The sequence below is a fragment of the Myotis myotis genome, unplaced genomic scaffold (genome assembly GCF_014108235.1).
Source record: "Myotis myotis isolate mMyoMyo1 unplaced genomic scaffold, mMyoMyo1.p scaffold_m19_p_18, whole genome shotgun sequence".
Classification (NCBI taxonomy): Eukaryota; Metazoa; Chordata; class Mammalia; order Chiroptera; family Vespertilionidae; genus Myotis; species Myotis myotis.
The window spans coordinates 3,646,104-3,669,099 of NW_023416322.1; the positions used below are offsets into that span (position 1 = coordinate 3,646,104).

The window sequence follows — 22,996 nt, forward strand, 5'->3', positions numbered from 1 at the left end:
AAGGGCACCTCAGCCTGAGGACTCCTGTTGGCATTGATCGGTGGCAGCCACCTTGTGTTGACATTGGTAACATCATTTCTGTCCCGGCAGTCTCCGTGTGTCCGGGGGCTGCGGGAGACGCTAGTGGACGCTCCAGGGAACCTGTCTGTGGATTTGCTTATTAAAGCGATTTGATCTTGAAGTTAGCTTTGCAGACATTACCCAGCGAGCAGCCTGTGAGCCCCTGTCCTGCGGTTAGGGAATCTCCGACATGTATTCATTAGCGCGGGCTCCAGTTTGAAGTCGGTGAAAGGAACCAACAAACTAACATTCCTCAAACCCAAGTCCTACCCGATTTCGCCCAAATCGCACTCGGTGCATTTCCACTGGGAATTAGCGTCTTTCAACATTTCCACAAAGCTCGCTACAGACTCAGCTTACTCCAGGTGGTCCCGCGGATTTTGAACAGATTGTAGGTGCAATCAGAACGTGGACTGGGCACAGCATGGTCACCAGTCCGAACCCACCGGCTTGGGAACGTGCGCAGGGGCCGGCTCGCCTGTGGGGTCCCGCAGCCCCGCCCCGGGGGCACTCGGCGTCTGCTCGCTGAACCCGCGAGGCGGGGAGGGCGGCGGGAAGGCGGGGACGGGGATTGACGTGTAGCAGGCTCGGTGGCCCTCGATTCCCACTCTCCCAGCCCCTCCCGACGCCCTGGACCAAAACACGCTCGTAACAGCGGGCGGGGCGCCGGCGGGCGGCGGACGGCGGACGGCGGGCGGCGGGCGGCGGGCGGCGGGCGGCGGGCGGCGGGCGGCGGGCGGCGGGCGGCGGGCGGCTGGAGGTGGGCGGTGGGCTCGCCGGGCGCCTGCGCCGGTGGCGGCCAGGTGGGCGGGCACCTGGGCGGGGCGCGCACCCGGAAGAGCCGAGGACCGAGCAGCGCAACAGGCGGCGGCCGAGGGGCTGCGGCGCGGAGCGGCCCGGGATGGACAAGCTGAAGAAGGTGCTGAGCGGGCAGGACGCCGAGGACCGGGGCGGCCTGGCCGAGGTGAGTGTGCCCCCGCCCGGCCGTGGCGCAGGCTCGCGGGCGCCTGGGGTGGGGGGCCGAGCGGGGGGGGCGGGCTGCTGGCGGTGGGAAGGAGCAGGACTTCCAGGATGTCCTGGAAAGCTGCTCTGCCCGTCCTCCCCCTCTCCGTGCAGACCCTGCGCCCCACTCCGCGCGCCCCAAGGCTGGCCCGGGCGCTGGGCTCTAGCCGCCCGCGTCTGTTTACTTGGGTCCTGCGCCCCCCAGGCCCCCGCCCCGCGCAGAGGGCGGCGCTGAGCTGAACCCAGAATCGTCTGCGGATGGAGGCGGCCTCTCGGGGATGGGTTTGCCCCAGCCCTGGAGACCCGGCCTGGGGCCATTGGGGTGCTGCTGGGCCGGGCACCTGCGGGGCGGGGCTCCCTGCTCCGCGCGGCGGGGCGGTGGCCGCACCTGGGGGCTCCTGGCCGCCTTCCTGCCCGGCTGAGGTTGTGGATGTGACACTCCCACCCGGCCCTGTGCACCTCCGCGTGTTGTGTAACTGCCTCCAGCGCGAAACCCGGGACTCCCGCGGGCCGGGACCAGCTAGCGTCTCTGCCCACGCAGTCTGCGCGCGGACCGCGGGCCCCTCGGGAGAGCTGAGCTGCGCACGAAGGCCCCGGCGCTAGAGCCTCACAGACTGTGTATTTCCTCTCTCGGGTGTTTCTGCTTTTGTTGTTTTCCTTTCTGGGTAACAGAATATCATGCCTTTACTTTTCGGCGTGTGTTGCATGGGCCTCAGTTTTCCCATCTCCTTCCAACGCCAAACGTGTATTCGCTGTCACTTTAATCGGCGTCTCCCGTGGTTTCCTCCCACGCTTCCTCCACCTGCTGATGGCACTGCGTTGTGTGCGATGCCAGTACCTCCGGCCTCCGTGAAATCTCAGGACTGCACACTTCACCTTGGAGTAACACCATAGGCATCGGGCGTTGTAGGAATTGAGATTTACCTCCCCCGCCCCCCTCATTTCAAAACAGCTCCCTCTTTCTTTTCAAGTTGTTGCCTTTATTAATTGGCCAAGGCTCAGGGGTAATTTCCTGAGTTCTTTGTTCCGGGTTTCTCTCTCCCGGAAACCTCAGAAGGGACAGGGCAGAAGAAAACTTCGTTGGCCGACAGTCCTGCTTATCCAGCTCTGTGCCCTGCGGACTGTCAACAGCTTTTGTGAGCAGTGGGCTTCTCCAGGGTGACCTTTGCTCTCCCGGAAGACTCTGGGGGAGGGAGTGTTGACAGTGGGATGATGCCAGTGTTATATATTTAGAAAGTCATCATGAAGCAATGGACGGACCCTCGAGAGTGAGTGATTGAAAACTAAATGCTGAATTTTACCTAAAATGGTGACTGCATGTTGGACACAGTGAAGGGTTTTAAGTTGGAAGCTCAGGCCTGTGTTAAATCTCGTTTAAAAAAGAGTAAGTGCTTCTCTCTTGTTCCAAAATACTGCTGTCGGTTTCCTCTTTTGGAACGAAGATTCCGGTTTATATCATTGAATGCCCCCGCCACCGTCCGAACTCCTGGGAAACGTTTCAGAACCGGCCGGATCATTTTCGGAGTTATTGTTGGCTCTATTTTTTTTTTTAAAATATATTTTATTGATTTTTTTACAGAGAGGAAGGGAGAGGGATAGAGAGTTAGAAACATCGATGGGAGAGGAACATCTATCAGCTGCCTCCTGCACACCCCCTACTGGGGATGTGCCCACAACCAAGGTACATGCCCTTGACCGGAATCAAACCTGGGACCCTTCAGGCCGCAGTCCGACGCTCTATCCACTGAGCCAAACGGGTTAGGGCAGGCTCTATTCTTTCTTGTTCGGTAAGGGTCTCCTTTAAAATGTCGCTCTCACATTTCCCAGGGCTCTAAGGCTCCACGGCTGCAGGGTTTTCTGTGGTGGAATGTCTGTCTTATGTGGTAAGTTGGACAGGTGGCCTTACAGTCTCTGCCAAGTCAGCATATAAGCTGTCAGAAGTCACCAGAAGCAAGTGCTTTTATTTTTAAAAATACGTTTTTATTGTTTTTAAAGAGAGATGAAGGGAGAGGGAGAGAAACATCCATGGGCTGCCTCTTGCACGCCCCCTACTGGGGATTCAACTGGCAACCCAGGCATGTGCCCTTGACCAGGAACACAACAAGCGACCTCTCGGTGCATGGGTCCATGCTCAATTAACTGAGCCACACTGGCTTCTAAAAACTTTTCTTCTTTTAATGCAGACCACAGAAGGATGACGAGTTCTGTTCTCCTAGGTAGGAAACTAGGGTTTTAAAAATTGCTTGGCCATGTCTCAACACAAGTGGTCTCACGATGAGTTTTCTGACGCTGCGTCATCCTAACTACACCTTCAGCGTTTCCTGTCAGTGGACTTATTTTAAAAGTATAGGTTTTATGTCCCTGCAAAGGATTCCAGGGACAAGGAAGGTCTGAATGGTCCTTGGCCGGACAGCGCAGGAACGAGGCAGTGTTCCTTTCTCACCTTCTCGTTACCAGCCCTGCTTCCCGAACACGTCTTAGTTTTACTTCTTTTTGGCAAGAGCTGCTCTTCTGTCCACATCCCGGAGTCAAAGGCACCTTTGTGCGTACCTGCCAGCCAGACCGTGCGTGACTGATTGCCTCCACATTCTATCCGGGTACTGTTTTAGCGGCTCTGATTTCCAGAAATGTCCGCCCAGTTCCCAGCAACCGTGAGTTCAGAGAGACATTTTACACCACCTGAGTCTATTTTCATAGAAGTGTTAAGCTTTCCCTGAGTCCAGTTAGAAGAAGTGGGCCGCGGCTTCCTCCTGCGCTTGACCAAGAACTTGCAACCACACAGAGTGGAAAACAGTGGTGAAAAGTCATGCCCCCTTTGGTAAGCAGGCTGGCATTTGGATGGAATTCAGCTTGAGAGACTTGGCGAACCAACGTATCACTTTCCTTCTGAAGGTGGAAAGCAGGCTGCCTCCTGTTGCCAGTGCTTTTGATTTCTACAAGGGCCGGAATCTCGCTGTCCGGCTGTTGAGACCATATCCTTCATGCCAGGGTCAGGTCAAGTTTGATACTTAACCTTATGGTTTATCCTCTTTAAAAAAAGAAAGAGCCCTAACCGGTTTGGCTCAGTGGATAGAGCGTCGGCCTTCGGACTGAAAGGTCCCAGGTTCGATTCCGGTCAAGGGCATGTACCTTGGTTGCGGGCACATCCCCAGTGGGGGGTGTGCAGGAGGCAGCTGATCAATGTTTCTCTCTCATTGAGGTTTCTGACTATCTCTCTCCCTTCCTTTCTGTAAAAAAAAATCAATAAAATATATTTAAAAAAAATAAAAAAAGAAAGAAAAGTTTGAATCTTTTAAAATATCCCTGTTGACCCGGCTGGTGTGGCTCAGTGGTTGAGCGTTGACCTATGAACCAGGAGGTCACGGTCCGATTCTCGCTCAGGCAGCCATCCCCAGTGGTGGGCGTGCAGGAGGCGGCTGATCAATGATTCTCTCTCATCACTGATGTTTCTATCTAGCTCTCCTTCTCCCTTCCTCTCTGAAATCAATAAAAATATAAAAAAATAAAGTAAAATATCCGTGTTGGTGCAAACAGTGTTCCGGTAACCGGTCCAGCCCAACCCTGTACCGCACTTCTCTCCACACGCAGCCCGATGTCATTTCCCACTTGGGCAAGGTGAGTTCTTTGGTGCCTGCATGAGTAGGAGGAATGTGGTTCTTGATTTTATTCTGTTCTTGGTGGGAGTTGGGCAGGTTAGTCAGAGGGGGTCTCGCCCGGTTGGGCGCCGGTGCACCCGGAGAGCAGAGCATCACCTGACTCATTTGGGAGGAGAGGTTTTCCTGTCATTGCACCGGGTGGCGTGTCTGTCCTAATGCCCCTTCTCCCACTGCACGCTACCAGCCCCGAGCGCGCCTCTCCGAGCAGGGTCCTGTGTCGCCACACACTCTTGCAGATGCTGTGTGTGTGTGTGTGTGTGTGTGTGTGTGTGTGTGTGGTATTGCAGTGTCATTAGCCCACTTTCAATGCGTGTGAACACATGGGGAAGCAGGACCCCTGTAATAACCTGCCCTAAATACCTGTGTCCTGGGCGGAGGGAAGCCGTTCCGGAGCAAGGCCTGCCACACCTGGCGGAGCCGCTGGTTCTCCTCCAGCGTCAGGCTGGACAGGAAGCTGGAGGCAGGGTTGAAAACAGGTCCTGAGCTGGGAACACCCAAGGCCGAGGGAGTTGCCAGTCCAGTGACCCTGGCAGCCTCTGCCACCACCTCCCTTCCTCCATCAGCTGGTGGCAACGTGGTCAGCAGCTTCCACCGCGTTGCCAGATGGAGACTGTGCGGCCACATGCGCGATCCTGGGTGCATAGACCCGGCCCGGCCGCCTGCCTTGGCTGTGCAGGCCAGGCCTTTGGTCTCAGTGGCAGCTGCCTGTGCCAGCTTGGAGCTGCCGGGGCCACTTGTCAGGTGGACAGACTAGGAAGATCACTTGGCTGACGCCTTTGGCACAGGGAGAAAACCCTGGGGAGCTTCTCCGGCTCCCTGTTGTGGCAGTTGTTCTGGAAACCGTGGCCTCCGCTGAACTTCGCCCTTGGGAGGGATTAATCTTGGTGGCAGAGAGTCAGGATGGGCCGCGGGTAACTAATTAACTAGGCTCTGCCTCCCACTTGAGGGACATGACTGGTGCCAGCCCTGGGCAACAACACTGACAGCATAAATGACTTAATGAGCGTCCTGAGGAGGGGAGCCTTACCCCCCAAGTCTCAGAGGTGCTGGCGGAGCAGCGACTGCTGAGCTTGAATGGACGCAGGAGACGATGCCCGGTGGACACAGCCGCTGGGTGCCGTCCCTGGCTTTTACCGTCTCCTGGGCCCCACCTGGCAGGGCGCATGCCTTTCCCGTGTGGGTCTGGGCCTGCCCGGGCTGCCGGGAGGCTTGGCTTCCTGAGGGTCTGCCGTCCTGCTTGCTGTTGGAAGTGGGTGGGGCTGGAGACAGAGCCCCCACTTGTGGAGGTGTCCGGCCTCTCACCGCCGCAGGACAGGAGGCTCGTGGACGGAGAAGGAGCTGGTCCCACGACTCGGGCTCTGCAGCTACGAGCGTGTGGGATTCTGTGCTCCCGCCGCCCTCCGTGCACATTCACACACTAACCTAATGCGGGCGTCCTTTGTCTCGGGTGCTGCATGTGACCTGTTTTTCAAACTGCAGGTGGCTGACACATCCTCATTGAGCTGGAATACCAGAATCAAAGGCTTCATTGCGTGTTTTGTTGCAGGAATTCTCTGCTCTCTGCTGGTGAGACTCCCCCCACACCCACACCCCTTGCCTTTGCCCCTGCCCTCCTAAGCTTGGTCTTTCTGGGTCACCCGCCTCCTTTTCTCTGCTGCTTTTCACAGAAATGCATGGGTAAGAGGAGCGGGAGGAGGGTGGGGCGGGAGGGGACTGGGGGGCAGGTTTCTCGGGGGCCCTGGTTGTGGCTGTGGCACAGATGCAGGCACCTCTGCTTGGTCTTGCAGGGCACGTTTCTGCTCTGGGTGCCGAGGAAGGGGCTGTACCTCTTCGCCGTGTTTTATACCTTTGGTAACATCGCTTCGATCGGGAGGTAAGTTTTTAATCTCCCTCCGCCAGTTACTAGATGGGAGAGGGCTGTGCCTGCGCGGGTGCTGAGGAGGTGCCTCCGTAGTTGCGAGGGTGGGGAAGGAAAGAGGCAGTCAAAGCACATCCTCCATGTCCTGTCCCTTCCAGATACGATTATATTTCAAAGTTTACCTTGGAAATACCCCTGGGGGAGACAGGAGCATGTGATCCTGGGATTTCACACGCGAGGGGACATGGTGTCTGTGAGGTTACGACACAGCCCTCTGCGCTGTTCTTGTCTTCCTGCCGCCAGCGCCGAGGCCGTGATTTCACTGCACGTGAAACTTGTTACTCAGAGCAAGACCCTGTCAGACCTGCTGGTGCGGGCAGGGCATCAGCCCGTGCCACGTGCTGTGGCTGCACAGACTGTCCAGGTCAAGTTTGTTCACTCTGACGTCTCAACCACACCCATGGGCTGACAACCCCAGTCCTGCCTCCCGCCAGGGGGAGCGCGGCCCGACTCTGTCCTCTTTCCTCGCCTTCCCCAGAATCCCGGGGGCCCACCCCTTCCCCATCGTTGAGGCTCCGTCCCCTTTGTCCCTGTGGCCATTGTCCCTCATACGAGGAGCCTTGATCCTACCCTGCTGGGCTGTGAGCATTCGCAGACCAGTGTGGCTCGGTTCCTGCCACGATGGAGCTCACGGCCGGCCAGGCAGACACAGAAACTGGTACAGAATCTGCTGTGGAGAGAGATGCTCGGGGAGGCGCTGACCTGGCCTGACCCGACCAGGGACCAGGGAGGGCTTCCTGGAGCAGGTGGCGTGCCAACTGCTCTCACTCTGCCCTTGGCTCACCTGACGCTGCAGGGGTCCGTTGTCCTGTCCTGTGCCTCCTCCATCGCCCCCTGCCGGCCACTCACTGCCCACTGAGCTTGCCGGTGGCTCCGGGTCCCTCTCTGCAGGTAGAGTCCAAGCCCATCAGCTGCGTGTGGGCCAGGCCCTCGAGGGCTGCCTTTACCCCTCCCCTCGCCCCCTGCACCCAGCCAGGCTGACCCTCAGCCTTTCCCGAACATCTCCAAGCCTCTTCTGCTCAGGCCGCCTCCTCTGCATGGGACGCCGCCCCCATGCAGCTCCTCTCCATGCCCTCCCCCCCCCACCTCTTCTAAGAGATGCCTCCTCCCCTCTAGATCAGCACCCCCCTTTCACTGGGCTCTGCATGCCTGCATGTATTTACATGGTGGCGCATACAGCGCTTCGTTAACTGCCTCAGCACAAGTCTGTAAGCCTCCTGGCTGCTTGTCCCTAATCATCCCTAAACCAGCTGTTTCCAGCTGGAACACTGACAAATGATTGTGCCTGCCTCTGGCCACCTCCTTAAAGCTTTGTTTATTGAATGCTGCTGCGCACGTGTCTCGTTGTGCCTCTAAAGCCCTCACATGCTCACTTCTGGGGAGTTGTGCTTTGGGCAGACAGCGTAGGTTACAATGTAGAGTCCAGACCAGTGATGGCGAACCTTTTGAGCTCGGCGTGTCAGCATTTTGAAAAACCCTAACTTAACTCTGGTGCCGTATCACATATAGAAATTTTTTGTTATTTGCAACCATAGTAAAACAAAGACTTATATTTTTGATATTTATTTTATATATTTAAATGCCATTTAACAAAGAAAAATCAACCAAAAAAATGAGTTCGCGTGTCACCTCTGACACACGTGTCATAGGTTCGCCATCACTGGTCTAGACTGAGCAAAAGGTACAGGCCTGTTGTTTCGTCCAGAAGAACTGTTAGTGAATCCCAGCGGGACCGGCCCTGCAGCATTGTGTAGGGAGACAGTCAGGGGAGCGAGTCCTTATTTCCAGGCTGTGTCTAGGAGTTTGTGGCTTTACATGTAGTCTTAGGTGTTTGTGTATTTGCTGCATTTAACTTTGAAGGCCAGCCTTGGCTATTGCTTCTTGTTCAATGTTGGCTAAATAATTGACCCACGAGCACAGCCTTGAATTCCACTGAAACTAAATGGCATTTCAAAGAGAGGTGGACTTATGCTTAAAATGTCTGTTTTTACTGAACACTCAGTGGTGAATGCTGTCTGCTGGCCGGCGTGTTAAAGCCTGGCTATAACAGGCTACCCCTCGGGCGGTGCCACATGGGCACTGCTGTGGAGTCAGGAAATGAGTTGAGGCTGGCTCTGGCCCTGGTGTGGTAGGCATGAGGCACGCTCTCCCTCGCCTGCCACCAGGCAGGCTCCATTCGCACACAAGGCACACGGGGTGCCTTTCGGCACTTGGGAACCTAGAAGATGTGGGTTTGAATGACAGCTCCTTGGGCTCCCAGCTGTGTGGCCTTGGGTAAGTCAGTTCACCTTTCTGAGCCTCATTTTCTCATCTCTGCAAAATTGTACTAACACCCGACTCCCAGAGCTGTTGAGGGGAGGCAACGAGGTCACGTATGTGGTAGCTGGTGTCTAGCGAACATTCAGCGATTCCGAGCTGTTCCCATCAGCAGCAGCAGCAGTATTCTCTGGAGAGTAGGAAGGAAAATGACCTGCTCTCCTTGTGAACACAGATAACCTAAGCCTGTAAGGTGTGGCTTTTCCTTCTTAACCGCCACAATATTGAACTGCCACAATATTTTGAATTTAATTAAAAAAGCATCTGTAGACGCTTATGGCGTACACATGGTTAAATTACTTGAGTGTTTCTGGTTGGTCGGTTCATTTCCATGGGTGGACTGTGACGGCGGCAAGGTGGCACCTCTCACAGAGGGTCCTGTCCCCCCGGAGAGCAATGTGGCCCCAGAGTCAGCCCTGCCTGCACCTACAGCCTCTCCGCCACTTACTAGCTGGGGGCGTGGATGGGCCCAGCCCTCCTGGGCTGCAGTTTCTTCATCTGTAGAATGTCTGGTACGTGTGTTCCTGTGATCGGCCCGTTCGTGTTGATGGATTAAATGAGGACAGTGCACACAAGGCCCTTGAGCGCAGTGCTGGGCACACAGTAAGAGCTTTCAGACGTTAGGCATCACTGCCGTCGTGGCCATGGTTGCGGCCGCCCGGGGGCGGTGGGGAGGCAGCGGTGCCGGTGTGGACTGCTCTGGGCTGATGGCTTGTGTGTGTCCGCAGCACTGTCTTCCTCATGGGGCCCATGAAACAGCTGAAGAGAATGGTGGAGCCGACGCGTTTGATCGCCACCATCATGGTGCTGGTGAGTCCGCCTTGCAGCTGGGCCTTCTGCTCTGGGGCATCTTTTTCTTAAACCCTTTCCTTTCCTCTTGACTCAGTTCCCGATGCCGGTGACCCTGTGGCAGAAGGGAGCACGCTCCACCTAATTATCACCCCCACTTTGTGTTTCTGTGGGTTAAGGTGCTGCCAGTTCTGTAAAGCACCTCCAGAGGGCGCTGCTTGTCAAATTAGCCAAAGTGATAGGGTGGTGAGTGAGCTCTGGTAGTGGGTGAAGCTGTACTGGGCCATACGGGGGGAATCACTCGGAGACCAGGTTCAGTCTCAGGGGTGGGGGTCAGTCTCGGGGGGTGGCTTTCATCGTCCTGTGACCCCCCGAGATGGCTTTCATCGTCCTGTGACTTTGGGGTCGTGTTCATTTCCACGGGTCGTCCTCGCGACCATCGCCCTGTTCCCTGCTCTGACGACAGTGCCTTTAGTCGTGTCCTATCTCCCTGTCCGTTAACCCAGAATGCCTGTCATTTCTTTGGCCCGTTCGCTTCCACGCGACCATCAGAATCACCCCAGACCACACTGTCTGTCCATTATCAGTCGTGTAACCTTGGGAGCTTGGCAGCATACTTTTATTGGATTTGTTTGTTACTTGCCTTTGTTCAGACACGTAAGTTTTCTAAGGCCACGCCCACGTTTGCTGTTCATTTCGTGTCCCTTCAGAGCACTGGGCCCAGTGCTGGACACAAAGGAAATACTTAGACGAATTCCTTTGGCAGTTTCTGTTACAGAAGGAGGCGGTGACAGGCGTGATGGCCGCTGTAGCACCTGTCGTCCTAGGCCTGTTGGATGGAGGTGGCCTGGGCAGGGGTCTTGTAGAAAGAACTTTCTAAGAAGGGACCTAGAGAAAGTGTTAGGGGACAAGGACACAGATACCCGACTCGTCGCCTGTGAGCGTGGCATCTCGTGTTAACCTCTGTCCTCGCGTGGCTCTTCCACTCTCAAGACTGACGTTTGGCAGGAGTTAGGGTACAGGGACATGTGAAGCCTGCTTTTCAGTTTGAGTGGAAAGACGGATGGGACTAGGAATGTGATTTTTGTTTGCTGGGCAGAGCTTTTGGGGAAATTAGAAAAGGAGCCTTCTCTTTTTAATCTGGGAACCTTATTGGCGATTTTAACTTTTCTGCTAAACGTGGGTGCTCAGGCGGCGAAATGCTGTGAAATGAAGGATGCATTTGCTGCCGTGCCCGTCACGGGGTCTGAATGCTGCAGCTTGGTCAGTATTGGTGTAAGTTCGCCAAGAATAAGTCTTTATGGTTTCCCCCCGTGTCGTCATTGTCATTGTAGTAACTCAACATTGTTTCCTTTCTCTCTCCAGTTGTGTTTCACGCTCACCCTGTGTTCTGCCTTTTGGGTAAGTTTGTATTTGCGTTCTCCTGAACCCCTCTGGTTTCTGCGCTCGGCACCCCTGATCACGGGACCTATCGTTTTCCTTTCAGTGGCACAACAAGGGGCTCGCCCTCATCTTCTGCATCTTGCAGTCTTTGGCCCTGACGTGGTGAGTAACCTTTTTGCTAAGGGTCCCTGCCCACGGCCTGGGATGAACGCGCAGAGCGACACACTCTGCGTGCTGCGGGAGGAGGGCCCCGGGAGCACAGAGCCTTCTCCGCGATGCGGTGCAGCCTGTGACGGCCCGCTGCCAGCAGGTGGCAGGAGTGGGCCGGGGAGGCTGTTGGCCCAGCGCGGCATGTTTGCTGGGCTCAGGCTTGATTTCGAGATGTTACTGTTACTAACACCTGGCGTCCAGTAAGAGCAGGGGTGATGAAGTCTGACAAGAGCTGGTAAAAATAGTCTGTGAGTCAAAAAGACATTAAAGAGGAAGGAAAGTGGTAAGAAAAATAATGAGCATTGCATTTGGGATGGGATGACTCATTTAACAGAAGGACGAAGAGGGAGCTGTCAGCAGGAGACGAGGCGCGCCACTGACAGGCAGCCACGTGGCTGTGGGCGGTTTCAGCATCCGCACCGGAGGCTGGGGCGCACGGCCCGGGACTGGGACTCGGGCCAAGCCCAGTGGAAGGTCTGCTGGAGATGCGGTTACCTGAATCCACCATGGGCTGTGGGTTCAGGGCCCGTTCGGTCTGGTCCAGCATCAGAGGGTGGGTGGGGTGGCACGTGTGGCGTCTGTAGCTTCTGACGTTGCTAAGATCCGCTCGAGGCTGACCAGGGGATGATATTTGCCGGACAGGTCAGTGCAGGGGTGACTGATCTACTTTGGGAGAAAAGTTTTGCTCTGATGCAAAGACTGGAGGACTGTGCAGTGTGTTTGAGTGTCCAGGGGTCAGCCACACTCCGGTTTGGTGGCGTGGACCTTGAGACTGCAAGCTTAGCACCATCCCCTGTGGGCAGTTTTGGACTTTTGGGTGAATGTATTTTCACGATCCTTTGGGGAGTCACAGGTAGACAGGCCTGGTGAGTGTAGGTGGGGAGGAGAATGCTGGCCCCATTTGGACGTGACGCGTGTTTTGTAGCAGGCGCCGAAAGGGCCTGGTGTGACCGCTTATGTTTATGTTTTCTGGGGGCAGAAATGTGTACCCACATACATATGTCTTTCTTATATGGTTGTCCCCCTTATCCGCGGCGGACATGTTTGTTCCAAGACCCCTGTGGATGCCTGAAACCAGGGATAGTACCAAACTCCATACAGTATAGGCTAGGCCTTTTTCTACACACACCCACCTGTGACAAAGTGTAACCGGTAAATCGGGCACAGCAAGTGGTTAACAACGTAACTAATAAAATAACACAACACACACAGTTTATTATAATAAAAGTGATGTGAATGTGGTCTCTCTCTGTGGCTACAAAATACCGCACTGCTGTGCCCAGCCTTCACGTGAAGCCCTGAGGTGGTCAGTGCCTTAAGTCGGGGACTGGCCCCTCCTCACCCACAGGAAGCACTGCCCGGCTTCCCTGGGGCAGACCCGACTCCGTCACTGCTCTGGCACCCCGGGCCCGGCACTAAGTGAAGTAAAGGGACCCGAACACCAGCCCTGCGGCTCCGACGGCTGAGCTGGTAACTAGTGGCTGTCGGGCGGAAGCGTGGAGGCGCTGACAGCGTGAAGAGTCACGTCCCGAGCCGGACAGCGTGAGATTTCATCACGGGACTCAACACACAATTTAAAATTCAGTTATTTCTGGAATTTTCCATTTAGTATTGTTGGACCACAGTTGACCATGGATAACTGAAACCATGGAAAGCGAAACTTTGGATGCGGGGGGGGGGGGGGGGGGGGTGGGGGGAGGGGAGGGACGGCTGTAGAGAGCTTCTAAAGCCAGTTTTCGGAGGTCCCGCGGCCCTGTGGGCTGAGGCGCCACCCCCGCTGCACTGACGTTCTCTGACGGTTTGCTTTTCCTAGGGCTGAGCAGTGTCTGCCCCGCCGTCTCCAGGCCTTCCTCGGGGCGGCGGGCACGGCTCCCTGCCGGGCAGGGGGTTGAGCTGCCTGGGGCCACCAAGTGTCTTTGGATTTGGGTTTGAAGAATCAGAGCTTGTTTATAGTTTCATCCATAGAGTAGTTGGTACTGGGCTTTATTTTTTTCTGTTCTTTCTTGTTTCAAAAGTAATTGGAGCAGAGCAGACAATTTCTCCCAATGGTGGAAGCGGTGTTCTGTTGAGCATTTATGAAATACGAGAGGACAGTGGGTCTGGGGCTTGTTTGGCGTTCTCTCCGGACGGCTCTGTGCCATCGGGATTTCTGGACCTGCCTGTTGGAGGTGACCCTGCCGGCTCAGCCGGTCAGATGGGTCACCCCGAGAGCCTGAGGTCACAGGGCTTGTCTCCGCCTGGGCCTGTTGCCCTCCTCCTTTGGACACAGATGACACTTCTCTCCCCAGTATACGGTGGCATAGCGTGTGTGCACGTGCACATGTGTGTGCATGCACAGTATGTGTGCGCGTGCGTGTGTGCGTGTGTGCACCCTTCACCCCGAGGGCCCCATAAGTCCCTGCAGAAGCTCTTACAGCCCAGAAGCCTGTGCCGCTGTAATCGTCTGTGCCCTTCCTTAAATTTGATCTTGTGTTTGTTTCTTCTTGTAGGTATAGCCTTTCCTACATACCATTCGCAAGGTAAGACGGGCTGTATGCGGATGTAACAGCTGTTGCTGGGGGATGTTGATGTGTGTGCATGGGACTGTTAGTATGGGGTGTTTTCAGAGATTGCTTGTTCTTTTATCTTTCCTAAGCCCTTTGAGACCAGCAGGCAGGTGTTACATACCTGTTTATAGATTAGGAAGCTAAGGTCACCCCTGCCCCCATACAGGCAGTGATGGGCATCGCCCCAGGCCGCCTGCAGGTTCTACTGTGATCGGTCGTGTCTGTGCACATGCCCACCATTAACTGGCAGCTTTGAGATTTTCTCAAAGGTGGGTACCACTTCCATGTCCCAGAGCCAGAGGTGGAGGGAGGGGAGCTCGTGCTGTCTTCCTGCAGCGCCTCCCGGGGCGATTCAGGGAGGAGCCTGTAACGGGAAGGCAGCAGGGCCGGGGCTCCCTCCTGTGAGCAGCGTGACCTTGGCAGCCTGCTGACCCTCCGGCCTCAGGGCTCATTGATGACTAGAGCGGGTCGGTCCTTCCAGCTCTAAGGTTCTGGCTCCAAACCTCTTTACATTGGCACCGTCCGTGGTCTTTGCCTCTGACCCTGTTCTCATGTCACCATTTAATTTCCGTTCCTCTCTTGTTAACCAACATGTGTTTCCCAAGCTGTGCTGAGAAAAAGAAAAACGGTGTGTGAACAGGGGGAGCAGGCTTACGTCTGACGCCCCCCAGGTCTGTTGCCGATGGTGATGTGGACGCTGGGAGTGATTGGACGAGGACTTAGAAGCCCTGGCGTTCACGGCAGCCGATGGCTTTGTGAAGGGCTCCCTCCTTCCAGACCCCTAATGGGACGTGCGGATGAGCTTCCGTGAGGGCCCTGTCTCACCCAGAGCACCTCCTGGGGCCACAGGCAGAGCAGAGCTTAAGAAACGTTCTTCTTATCATCTGGCTGTTCAAGCGCACGGGAGTGCACTCCCTCCCTGCCCTGCAGCGGGCTCCCAGGGCCGGGCACAGGTGCAGCCGGGAGCGGGCGGGCTGGGACGTGGCCGAGTAGGGCAGCGGTTGGTTGAGTGCTGTCTGCTGGCTCGCACTGCGTTCCCAGGAGAGTCGGTGAGCTCCGGCTTAGGGTGTCCCGTGCTAGGAGCTCCTGGCAGATGTCCATTGGTACGTGGGCTCCTTGCTGAGAATGGAGGACCCCCGAGCAGCTGTTTTGCTGAAGGTATTGACTGCATTCTGTGATTCTGGTTGCTAGAAAGTGCACCTTCCTGGTACGTCCCTTGGTTCCTGATGGTCTCTACCTCCTTCCTGTCTTTTCCTTTGATCGTCATGATCGCTGGCTGTCATTTAGCAAATTCCTACTCCATTCAACGCCCGTATTCCCACCGCTGGCCACCCCTTTTCACAGATGAGACATTTGCAACTCAAACAAGGCGAGCGACCTGCCTGGGGGCCTGACCCCACAGTCTGGGTGCTTGCTGCTCTGCAAGGTGCTACTCTGGGTGCCAGGAAATGGCAGGAGGCGGGTGACCGTCTCCCGTTGACCCCTGTGTTTTTCCTCCTAGGGACGCTGTGAAGAAGTGCTTTTCTGCGTGTCTGGAGTAACGGGCGGCCGGTTTCGCCAAGCTTTGGGCGGCGCTGCGGAAGGAAGCTGGCGGACGCTTTGTAAATACCTTCGAACCTCTCGCTCACGGAACCTGCCTTTGCTCCTGCGGCAGCGGGTTCCCGCGACCTGAACGTGTACGGACGCTCTGGGAGCAGCGCTGTGTCCCCAGCCCCAGTGTCCATAGCACCGCAGGAGGGGTGGGCATGTGCCTTCCGGAGAGGACGCTTCCTCACACCCCCCTGAACTCTGAATTCTCATAAACGAACACCGAGAGCAGCCGCGGGAGCCAGGATTGCCGGCTGGCGAGCAGCCCCCCCCACACCCCGCCACCCCGGGACACGGTGCGGCGGCCAGGGACAGCGTTGGGCCCACAGGGACTTTATAGATTTGTCCCTCAGCTCGGGGACCACACCCAGGCCCCACGCAGTGTGTGCATGCGTGTTCTCCGGGTCTGGGACCCCGTGACTGCCAGCCGCCGCCCTGGCCGCTGCGCCCGTGCAGAGCCTGCGTGGGAGGCGGGCGGAGGGGGGAGGGGGGAGGCTTGGGAGGAGCCCTCTGGTGACAGTGGTCTTTGTGAATCTGAGCGTCGGCCCTTGCACATTCCGCCGGCTGGGATGGGTCTGTAACATCAGCGCACACCCTTTCCTCTTGGGTTTTCCAGCTTATTTTCCTCATGACCTCCTGGGACTGGATTGAGAACAAAGTCCCCGAGAAAACACTGCTTTTCCTTTGGGACGAGAGCCGACAGGAGGGGAACGTGTTTGCTGTTCTCTGTATTTTTTCTTCATTCATTTCGGTTCTGGAGTGCAGCCAGGGGGGAGAGGGTGGGAAGACAGCCCCAGGGCCCCTGACCTCCAGGCATTCCCAGCGTTGGAGACGCTGGAGAGGGCGACCCGTGGGCTGCAGGCAGGCCCAGCTCAGCCGGATGTCCATCCTCATGTGCTCGCGTGTCCCTGGTCTTACCTGGTCCTCACAAGCCTCGTCGCTGAGCAGTTGAGGAAACCGAGGGTCAGAGAGGTTGCCAGTTCTCCCCAAAGCTCCGGCTGGTGGCAGAGCTGAGCCCGAGCGGGCGCCCAGCCTCAGCCCTTCTCTGGACCCTGTGTTTCCCCGGGTGGCCCTGGGGTTCCCCAGGGCCTGGGTCCCTGCTTCCCTCCACGCCTGTGACCTCTCGGTCCCGATCTCCGTCACTGCGGTGTCTCCGGCCCTGTCCCCTTTGGGAGGCGCCCTGACCAGTGGCCTCTCTGTTCTCTGTGTGTCCTTGAGCCCGTTGCTGCCTGACCATCCGAATGTCCTGTCGGGGCCGCCGGAATTCTTGCATTGAAGGACCTCCACTGGGCCTTTCTGTCCTTGCCCAGCTCCGGCCGCCCACTCGGGCTCGTGCTCGCACCTCCACACCGAGGTGGTCCCCTGGCTGTGGCTGTTGCTGGACCCTCTGCCGCTGCGACCCAGACCGGCCAGCCTTTCCTTTTGCGCTGGGAGGTCTGAGCGGGCCTGAGCGAGGCTGCGGTCCCTCACCCGCTTGCAGCCGGGAAGGGAGGTTGAACGTACCCTCTGGCTTTTATGTGTCCCGGGTGCCTCTTGGAGAGTCCAGGTCTTGACGGGCACAGCACTGCCTTTAAGATGCACCAGGGTGTGTTGATGGTGGTGAACTGGGCTTTGAGGTCAGACCCGTCTGGGTGTGAGTGCGGCTCTGCCCCATCCACACTGAACAAGTCACCTGACCCCTGGCCCTCAGATTGCTCGTGTTTAACCAACGGGAGTAAATAATCCGCACCGGTAGCGGCAGGAGAGGGCCCAGCATGGTGGAGGGGTCGCAGTAAACGAGGTAACGTTATTTAACCCCAGAAATCACCGATGGCCACGGACGGTGACAGGGTGCATGTCTCTGGCCATTAACTTTTCTAAAAGCAGTGCCCTGGGACAACATGTCTGCACGGTGGGTGTTGCCAGGCGTGATGTCATTTAATATCCACAGCAACTCGCCCCGTGGTGGTCTTGTCTCCATTGTTCAAGGGGAGCGGCCTCAGGGGTCTGTGCGGGTCCCACCAGGAGGGGGCGGCGGCTCTGTGGCCTGTGGCCAGTTTGCTCCGACTTCTCCAGTCAGGACACGTGGGCAGCGCGGGCGTGAGCCTGCCTTCCAGACCTTCCAGAACCTTTCAGAAGCCTAAGTTTCTCCTGCTGCTGCCTGTGCTTTGTTTGCTTCAGACTTGTTTTTGTGGGAGGAAGACATCCATTTCAAATCTGCTGAACACCGTTACCAAGCAGCTGCTGGTTTACAGCAGCCTAGTGGGTGGCAGAAGACGGGGAGTGGAGAATTGGGGTTTCAGACCCGGGGCTGTCGGGGTCGTCTTGCTCCCCTGCCTTGCATGCTCACCGCTGGGGGGAGAGACCATTGCATTTTGGGAGTGGAGGGAACCACTGAGGTGACACCTGCAGACGGGATGTGCTCACCTGAGGTCACAGGTCGGCTGTGGGCAGCAGGACCCCCCGCCCCTTCTTCCATGGCCCTGCTCCCTGCGGCTGCTGTGCTTGGAGGTTGAGAGCAGCTGGCCAGCAAGTTCCTGGCCTCTCCACGCCCCTCAGAGCCTGCCTCTCACCTCCTGTCTCCCTCTCAAAGACGGTTCCCTCTGCCTCTAGGCTCGGCTCCTCGGCGTGGCTGTGCGCCGGCCACGGCTGCCCAGGCCCGCTGGCTCCTCGGCCCCCTCTCCTGGGCAGGCCACCTCGTCTCTGGGAAGAGCAAACTGCCCCCAGCTGAGCATTGTCACGGTGCTTACCAGTGCGAGGAGCTTCTGTCACTGGTGGGGCGACTGTGGGCTCTTTACCCACCGACCCTCCCACCCCAGGCTGTGTGTGCTCTAAATACAATGGAGAAGTGGGGCGTACCTTAAAAAGGGGTGTGAGGGTGTGGGCATGCTGCTCTGGCTGCGTCTGGCTTGGGGAGCGCCACAGGTGACAGCTGTTGAGTGATGAGACCACGTGGAATGAGTTAGGAACGGCTGCAGTGCTGTGGCCGGGGACCCCTCAGTGGGGCAGCCTGGCCAGCCCTGTCCCCTCAGATCACTGCTGCACAGCGAGTCAGTGTGCAGGCTCATGGAGCCACGTGGCTAGATTGCTGATACAGTTTTGACTTTAAAACACAAGTATTTTTTGATGTACGATGTGCAGTAGTTTCTTCACAGATATTATTTTTTAAAAAGCTAACAGACCTTCCACTGAAGTTAAATGCAGATTTATATCCGTGTGTCTCTTGATAAGAGGTTAACAGAAGAATTTAGATTTAGAAGTCCAGATCTTTTTGGAAGTCCTTACGTAAAACATTGGGGGGCTAAATTATGTGTTTAAAGTACCTTCTAACACAAAGCTTGATGAAACTCTGAGATCTTGAGGGTTTTATTTGAGTAAAGAGGGAAGGTGCTGTGCAAGGTATTTAATCCTAGTTCACTCAAGATACAGGGTGTCTAGTTCCCCTTTCGGCAGCTTTCCAGTTCTACCCTGATGCACGGGTGACCTCCAGCGTGCACCGGCACCGCTCCCGGAGGGCCCGCAGGCTCCTCGCTCCAGGGCCGGAGAGGCCCGGGAGGCCAGTGGGGGTAGCAGAGCCTGAGTACATGGACAGAACAAGATTACCTGCCCCCTAGCAGGAGCTGGCCAGCTGATCATGGCTCAGAAACGCACGAAACATCCTGTAGCTCCGACGAGCTACGGGCAGGGAAGAGTGAGTCCACGGGACAGGAGGGATCGGCTCTTTGAAGCCAAAGGTCGGTCCATAGCATTGTGATCAGCGATTTCAGCCTTTTCATCGCGTGGCACAAACTAACTGCTAAAATTCTGCGGCACGCCAAAAAACATGTTTTTTGACAATTTGACAAGAAAAAGAATAGGTGTAATTTTGGTTCGTTCCCACTAGATGACTGTTGTTTTGGCTGTTGTCATTTTTATTTGGCGATCTAAGGGAGAAGAGGTCAGTGCCTGGACTAAACAGTCAGGTATTGCACGTTTTAAAGTTCTTTTGGCTCACTAGTTGAAAATCGGTGTAATAAACAATACTAGTGTGTGCATTCATAGCAAAGTAGTGTCACTACATCTAATAAACAAAACCAAGAAAATGTCACAGATAAAAGCTCCCTGATGTGAACGGGCTGCCACACTGAGCGTCTTGCCTGGCGTCCTGGGACCATGCGGACGAGCCTGGCAGGTGCGGCCGCGGCCGGACATCCGTGCTGGCAGGAGGCAGTGAGGCTTACCGACCGAAAGTCTGGACGAACTTTGCATTTGTGAAATGTCCTACAGGAGAATCAGCTTACAGTTCATCTTGCCTTTCTGCTATGACACATGTTTACTTTGCCTTCCGTATATTTGCTTGGCTTAGCCACTTTGAACAAGGAAAGGAAACACAAAAAAACCCCCTCTGAACTCATATTTTTGGCTGCGTTTGTAAATTGTGAAGGTGGGGGTGAGGATGTTCAGAAACCCATGGAAATTTCTGTGCCTTCAGAACATTGTGCCTGTTCAACATGATGAGCTTTTAAAACACTTTGTTAAAACGTGGTTCCGTTTTTGTAATTGTATAGTCAGCAGTTTTGAATGTTGCTGATGGCATCACTGAACTTTTTAATATCCAGAAATGTTGTGTGCTCCTTTTCCTACCTCGAGCTGTTTCATACAATAAAGACTCTGCTCTTTTACTCGCTCATTTCAGAGAGGAAGGATTTTGCTGGTATAAGCTATTTCACCCCCACCCCCAAAAAGAATCACAAAACAATTCTTTTTTTGTTGTGCTTTTCCCCCTTTAATAAATGATAACGTTATGATCTTTAATAAAGCTAGTGTCGCCTCTTATTCTTGTTCGTATTTCCAGGAGTCACTACACCAAATGATGATTGTATGACTATAGGAAAGACCACGCCTTTAATAGGAATCCTTAGTGGGTAGCATACGTTGTAGGCACTTCCAGATGTTTGTTAAGCTGAACTGGTATGTGGCCCTCTCTTTCGGAGGCCTGGGGATGGGTCTAAGGACAGGTTTGAAGGTGTTGGAAAAGTAAGGTGTTCTGGGGCTGTTCCTGCACACTTAGCTTGTTTAGTCACATTGACTAAACTAGGACTGTTAGATTCATTAGCATAAAGTTTATAATTTTTTAAAATTCTTTTTATGTCTATAGGATTTGTAGTGTCCCGTCTTTCATTGCAGAGACTGGTACTTTGCGTCTCTTCTCTTCGCCTGAGGTTTATGAATTTTATTGATTGTTTTAAAGAAACCTCAGTTAAAAAGATTTGAACAAGTATTTAACGAAGACGTGAATGGTTAACAAACATCTAATATTGTGTTATTGCATGAAGATGAAAAACCAGATAAAACTAAATTCTAGACTTTAAAGGTGCATTGTTAGGTGGTAAAATTAAAATGACAGGCAAAGAAGTTATTTGCATAAAGTTAGGATAGTGATGACTTCGGGAGGGATGGGGAGATTAATGATTGGGAAGGGACACGGTGTGCAGGCGGATCCTGGGTGCTGGTCATGTCCTATTAAGTGGAATTTACATTTACAAGATGTTTACTCTGATAAATCCTTGCACTGTATGTTTGTTTTTGAAATGTCCTACATGTGCACTTTCGTGATGTATCTACATTATAAAAGGCCAGTGGCCATAATACTGGAACGACCAAATGACCGGTCACCAGGAGGTGATTGATGGGTCTCGTGGCGCGGTGGGTCTGGGGTTCCGCGGCCGTGTGGCGGGTCTGAGTCTCATGTGATTTCGCGTGCTGGGCCTCTAGTTTTACAATAAAAAATACCCACTTTCATTTCATGATTGGTTATCTGTTTTTTATTTAATTGATTTATTTTCTTACCTTTATTATTTATTTTCTTATACTTTCTTTGGGTTTAACTGATTCTTCTAGCTTTTTAAGGTGGGAGCTTAAATAATTGATTTTAGATCTTTCATCTTTTCTAATATAATACTATAAATTTCCCTCTAAGCACTGCTTTAGCTGCACTTCACAAATTTTGATATGTTGTATTTCATTTTAATTCAGTTTGAAATATTTTCTCATTTCCCTGTGATTTCTTCTTTGACCTATTGATTATTTGTAAGTGTATTTAACTTTCAAACACTTGGAGATTTTCCAAATAGCTATTATTGATTTATAGTTTAATTCTTTTGTAGTCAGAGAGCATACTCCAAATGATTTTAATCTTTTAACATTTATTGGGCCTTGTTTTATTATTGCCCAGCATATAGTCTATCTTGGTGGGTGTTCCAGGTGTCTTTGAAAAGATTGTGTATGTGTTGTGTGGAGTATTCTATAAATACCAATTATGTCAAATTGTCTCATAGTGTTGTTCAGCTTCTAACCTTACTGATTTTGTCTACTTCTAGAAATTATAATTTGGGTTTAACTATTCATTCAATCAGTTGTTTACACTTTGCTTATTTTAAACCTTTTGAAAAATAAAACACACAAAGATAGAAAATACAAACCAATAAAGAATGTACGGCTCAGTGATGGTATAACCACCACCCACATCAAGAAATAGAATGTTGCCAACACCTCGAGGTTGCCTTGTGCGCTTGTGCGGTATTGCCTCCTGTGTCTCTCAGAGGTCACCGCCCTCCTGTGTGCAGCGTCCCTGCGCTAGTTTTCTTCAGAATGCCTTCCTTTCTCCGTTTTACTGAGCTTTAACTGATGTAGCCCTGTGTAAGTTTAAGGTGTACAGTGTAATGACTCACATCAGGGGTCCTCAAACTACGGCCCGCGGGCCACGTGCGGCCCGCCGAAAACATTTATCCGGCCCGCCGGGTGTTTTTGCGGCCGCCGCCTGTCCTGCTTAGCAGCCGACTCGTCCCGGGCCCGCAGTGTGGAATGTCTGAGGGACAGTGAGCTGGCCCCCTGTTTAAAAAGTTTGAGGACCTCTGACTTACATATACTGCAAAACGATTACCCCCATACCTTTTGTTACCCGATCATTTCATATAGATAGAAAAAATGTGTTTTTTCCTCTCCCTGTGATGAGCTGGAAACGGTTCACGGAACTCCTGGGCCTCTGAACAGGGTCAGGACGAAGAGATTGGAGCCTTTCGCATAGAAAAACCAGCCAGCGAAGGGCTAGCAGCGGCCCCTGTAGTGATGGAGGGCATGGGAGTCCGAAGAACGCACACCCAGGTTGGTGCCACCACACTGCTGAGTCCCAGAACCCAGCAGCTTCGTGAAGATGGAAGGAGGGCCCTTCAGCCTCACCTTGTAGAGCAGGGGCGTAACCAAGACGTTTCTGTGCCGAGCGAGCCCGTCGCTGGCTGGGGTGATGGCCGTGTCTGCTGATGCCTCCACACCTGTTCCGGCACCTTCCACCGCAGTCCCTTCATCGTAACAGCGTGGTCTTTTGCACGCGCCTTCCATTGCCTTCAGGATGAGGCCGTGTCTCATACTTAGACCTACAGGGCTGTGGGCCTGGTGTGGTCTGGCTTCTCCCTTTTCATCTTCACCCTGCCATTCCTGCCTCCGGTCGTGTTCTGTTGCCATGTGGTCTTCGCATGTGCTGTTTCACCTGCCTCTGTCCCCTCTGCCAGATT

General features: G+C 54.4%; 1 protein-coding gene across 5 annotated transcripts in view; it reads left to right on the forward strand.

Annotated features, from left to right (window-relative positions):
- Positions 1 to 830: 830 nt before the first annotated feature.
- LOC118672716 (vesicle transport protein SFT2B) overlaps positions 831 to 22,996 on the forward strand; it is a 50,800-nt gene continuing 28,634 nt past the window's right edge. The window contains exons 1-8 of one of the 5 annotated variants that reach the window (XM_036342381.1): positions 962 to 1,024; positions 6,198 to 6,284; positions 6,506 to 6,591; positions 9,681 to 9,762; positions 11,107 to 11,142; positions 11,228 to 11,286; positions 13,824 to 13,853; positions 15,382 to 20,244. In XM_036342381.1, coding sequence (XP_036198274.1) covers positions 962 to 1,024; positions 6,198 to 6,284; positions 6,506 to 6,591; positions 9,681 to 9,762; positions 11,107 to 11,142; positions 11,228 to 11,286; positions 13,824 to 13,853; positions 15,382 to 15,421 — 483 coding nt within the window. In that variant the 3' untranslated portion in view covers positions 15,422 to 20,244. Of the gene's footprint in view, positions 1,025 to 6,197; positions 6,285 to 6,505; positions 6,592 to 9,425; positions 9,556 to 9,680; positions 9,763 to 11,106; positions 11,143 to 11,227; positions 11,287 to 13,823; positions 13,854 to 15,381; positions 20,245 to 22,996 lie in introns of those variants that run through there. The other 4 variants (XM_036342377.1, XM_036342378.1, XM_036342379.1 and 1 more) reach the window with 4 other exon arrangements.